Source organism: Limanda limanda, chromosome 10 (assembly GCF_963576545.1).
Source record: "Limanda limanda chromosome 10, fLimLim1.1, whole genome shotgun sequence".
Taxonomy (NCBI): domain Eukaryota; kingdom Metazoa; phylum Chordata; class Actinopteri; order Pleuronectiformes; family Pleuronectidae; genus Limanda; species Limanda limanda.
The window spans coordinates 17,516,542-17,520,100 of NC_083645.1; the positions used below are offsets into that span (position 1 = coordinate 17,516,542).

At 39.6% G+C, this 3,559-nt stretch overlaps 1 protein-coding gene across 1 annotated transcript; it reads left to right on the forward strand.

Moving 5' to 3' along the window:
* Positions 1 to 860: 860 nt before the first annotated feature.
* Positions 861 to 1,962, forward strand: LOC133011896 (C-X-C motif chemokine 3-like). Its single transcript, XM_061079827.1, has 4 exons — positions 861 to 1,065; positions 1,162 to 1,279; positions 1,456 to 1,530; positions 1,672 to 1,962. Exons 1-4 carry the CDS (start codon positions 1,002 to 1,004, stop codon positions 1,712 to 1,714), a joined length of 300 nt encoding a protein of 99 aa, XP_060935810.1. The 5' UTR covers positions 861 to 1,001; the 3' UTR covers positions 1,715 to 1,962.
* The last annotated feature ends 1,597 nt before the right edge of the window (positions 1,963 to 3,559 follow it).

Genomic DNA, 3,559 nt, shown 5'->3' on the forward strand with positions numbered 1-3,559 from the left:
GTGCAACTACCCTGACAGCACAGAGGAAAATAAAAGAAATGACTCATTTGAGTTCTGTGGGGTCTGTCTTCAACCACAAACACCCCCGACCTAAACTGTGCATTGCCACACGCCCACACATATACAAACACAAAAGAAGTCAATCTGAGTAGCAAAATAGTTTTTTTATTGACCTTATTTCCCTCATTTTTGCAGAAGGGATGTAATTTGTCATGATTTCCTCGAGATACCAGGTCCACGTATTGAGTTCAGTGTCTTAGTAACCCAATTCAGCTTAATAGGAACACACAAATATTATTGTTGTACACATATATTACGTTACTGATTTAGCTTTATAAAGCCAATATGTAATAAGAGTGATCTATTTTTTATTTTAAAGAATAATTTCAATATTCAAACAACCCTCCTGATGGGCATGGTACTGGCAAATCACCTCAACACTTTAGGAACTGGTTGCACTTGTCTCAGTCATATCGAGAACCACCCACCAAATAACTTAAAATGTCAACTATCTCCCCTTGTGTGTGTGGGATGTGTGTGTGTGTGTGTGTGTGTGTGTGTGTGTGTGTGTGTGTGTGTGTGTGTGTGTGTGTGTGTGTGTGTGTGTGTATTAATGTGCTGCATATATTAAAAGCGCTGTTCAAAGTTTGGGTAGCGAAGTTTGATTGTTTGCTGGTTCTCTTATTTTCCTTTTTTATTCTGATACATAAAATCAAATGTATACCATTCATCTCTAATCTGGTCAAATGTTTTTTAACCAACTGAGATGGAAAGCCTGATAGTGGAATGTGTGAGCCACTTCTTCTCTCTTGTGGCTTTTTGAAGTTTCACTTTCCACTCGCCAAACTTTCCCCTTGATGACAGCGGTGGTGATGTATGTGGCTTGAGAGCATATTTAAGGCGACCCCTCACACATCTATCAACACACTCGTCTGACTTTGACACTCACTGGTCTCATCACCGATCACTTCTACCACCAAGACCCAAGAAGAAAACCAACAATGTCCAGCATCATGAAAGTGCTCCTGCTCCTGGCTGCTGCGGTCTGCATCTCTACAGCCATGAGTAAGTATTTTAATCTCTCATCTCACTGTGTTGGAGCTGGAAGCTGAAACTCAAAAGAACTGTGATTGATTCTAATGTTGTTTTCTTCCTCTACAGTCAGAGAATCCGGTCAGAACTGTCTGTGTCAGCGTACCCGTAATGGCATTGACGTGTCAAAGATGAAGGAAATCCAGATCTACCAGCCCACCAGCTTCTGTAACAGACAGGAGATTGTGTAAGAGACACCTTTTAAGAATGTGGGATGTGATGAGAAGACCCTGTAGCTCAGACATCTAGGCATGATTGAAACTGTTTACAGGCAGATCACTTTTTAACTATTTATTATATCTTATTCATTCATCCATTATCCGTTTTTCAAATGATCTTACATGTTCATGTCCATTCCAACAGTGTCACCACCGACACAGAACGACTCTGCCTGAACCCCGATTCGGAGGCAGTGAAAGCCCTCTTGCGTAAGATCCTGTGAGTACACACACGACGCATACTCTGAATCCAAGCATCATCTTGAGACCACTAATGAAAATAACTGGTAACATAATCCCATCATCACACCACTGGGATGTGTCTGACGTTTTCTCTCTTTGTTTTGCTGTTTCCTTCCAGAAGGAACAAGAGAGCCGCCATCAAACCAACCCAGTCCAGCTGATTTCCCTTCGAACAGCAACATGAAGCTCTGTTTCACTCCTCGGATAAACACATGACCTCTGACCCCCTCAGGACGGAAGCTTTATTGAATGTAGACGTGAAATGAGTCCAACTTTTTGTTTATTTATCCTCTATCCTATCCTATTTATATAGATTTCTCTGTCTTGTCTTACTTTCTCTGACTTGTCTTGTGAACAGATTTGATATTTTATGTTTTTTTATTCATGTTTTTGTAACTTAACTTTTCTAAATAAAAATCAAAAATCCAAAAAATCTATGGAGCATTGAGTCATTGTTTTCGGTTTCCAGGTCTGATAAGATTTGCATCTTATATCAACAGTGCTATCTGGTGGTTCAAGGCTGCTAATGCATACGTGACGGCTCACATAGCCAGTGATCTCACGCAGGTTAGGTTGCAAAGCAGGAAACATCCGAGGGCGTTCGGCTCTGAGGCGTCTTGTAGACACAGAGAATTGGTCTTACTTTAGTTTGCACATGTGTCAGATAGACATCAGATGCACATGTAACAGATTCTATTTAATTTGATTTTGTTTTCTCAAATTAAGGATGGTTTATGATTTAACTTTGATTTATGAATACTTTAGATTAGCAAGGAGTGTATTTGTCTACCATTACTCCACAATATCAGATCAATTTGGTTTAATTTAAAGTATGCAATATAACAATAATGTTTTCAAAACAAGATGTTAGGGCGTTGCGATTCATTTTATAAAACAATTGCTATGTTCTGTATTTTAATCAAGGAGGATCCAAGTGAATCTAGAGGAGTTTCAGCAACGTCAAAAACTTGGACCGAACAGTTTGTTTTGCTTGATGAGGAACAGGAAGCGCATACTCTCCCAAAAAGGAGAACTGGAGAGAAAGAAAAGCCAATTGAGGCCACTACCACCATCCACATACATCGAGGAAGATGAGGGAGAGAAATTATCCTACCATTAAAGAGGTACTTTTAAGTTACATACCAGAAACACCATTTTATATAATACACCAAATAGACATTTTTATTAAATCCCCAAAGTATGCTGGTTGAAATACAAGTTTTTCCACAGGAAGGCAGGTAAATTTGATTGGAAGGAATCTAAATGTTTTTTTTGGAAAAACATCTATGCAGTATTATCATTTAAGATTGCTTGTGCATTGAAATAATTTTTTTTTGTCTTTGAATTTCATGGTTATGCAGTCATATACTTTTTCAGTGGACATTGTTGATCTAGCAGCTCTGGGAATGTCACAACAAGCTTTTGTTAGCATGCCTGAACATCGCAAAAAAGTCGTAGGCCGGTGAGTATAAAATGGAAGTAATTACCCACTGCTTGCCATATGTTTACCATATATTAACTGTGATATAGTGTTTGATTTTTATGTATTTTTCTGGCAGATTGTAAAATATGTGGGGATACCATGATAAATGCATTACTGGAATAGACCAATGCCAAATTTGAAGTTGAGGGGCTGTTTCAGGTGCAGCATTCAGTGCCCTGCGTGCACACCCTCCATGTTGGCTTTTGCAGTGGATGGGATCCGTAAACTATACGGCTTTAAGAGCCAACTCACCTGTCACCTGTCTCACGAAATACATGTGCAAAATTTTCCTCTGTTATGTATAATGATGCCCCCCATCAAACATAGTGTTAGCAATACTTACAACTTTTAATGTATACTGTTTATTTCTGTCTACTTGTGTGAAGACACAAGATGGCGCCGCTGATGGCTGCCAAGGTATGTCACTCTCTCGTGCTAAGACAAGGACGAGACCTTCAGACCCTCCTGTCTGAAAGCCTGTGCCAAGCAGCTGGCCCCCATCTTCACACAGATCTTCAACAGA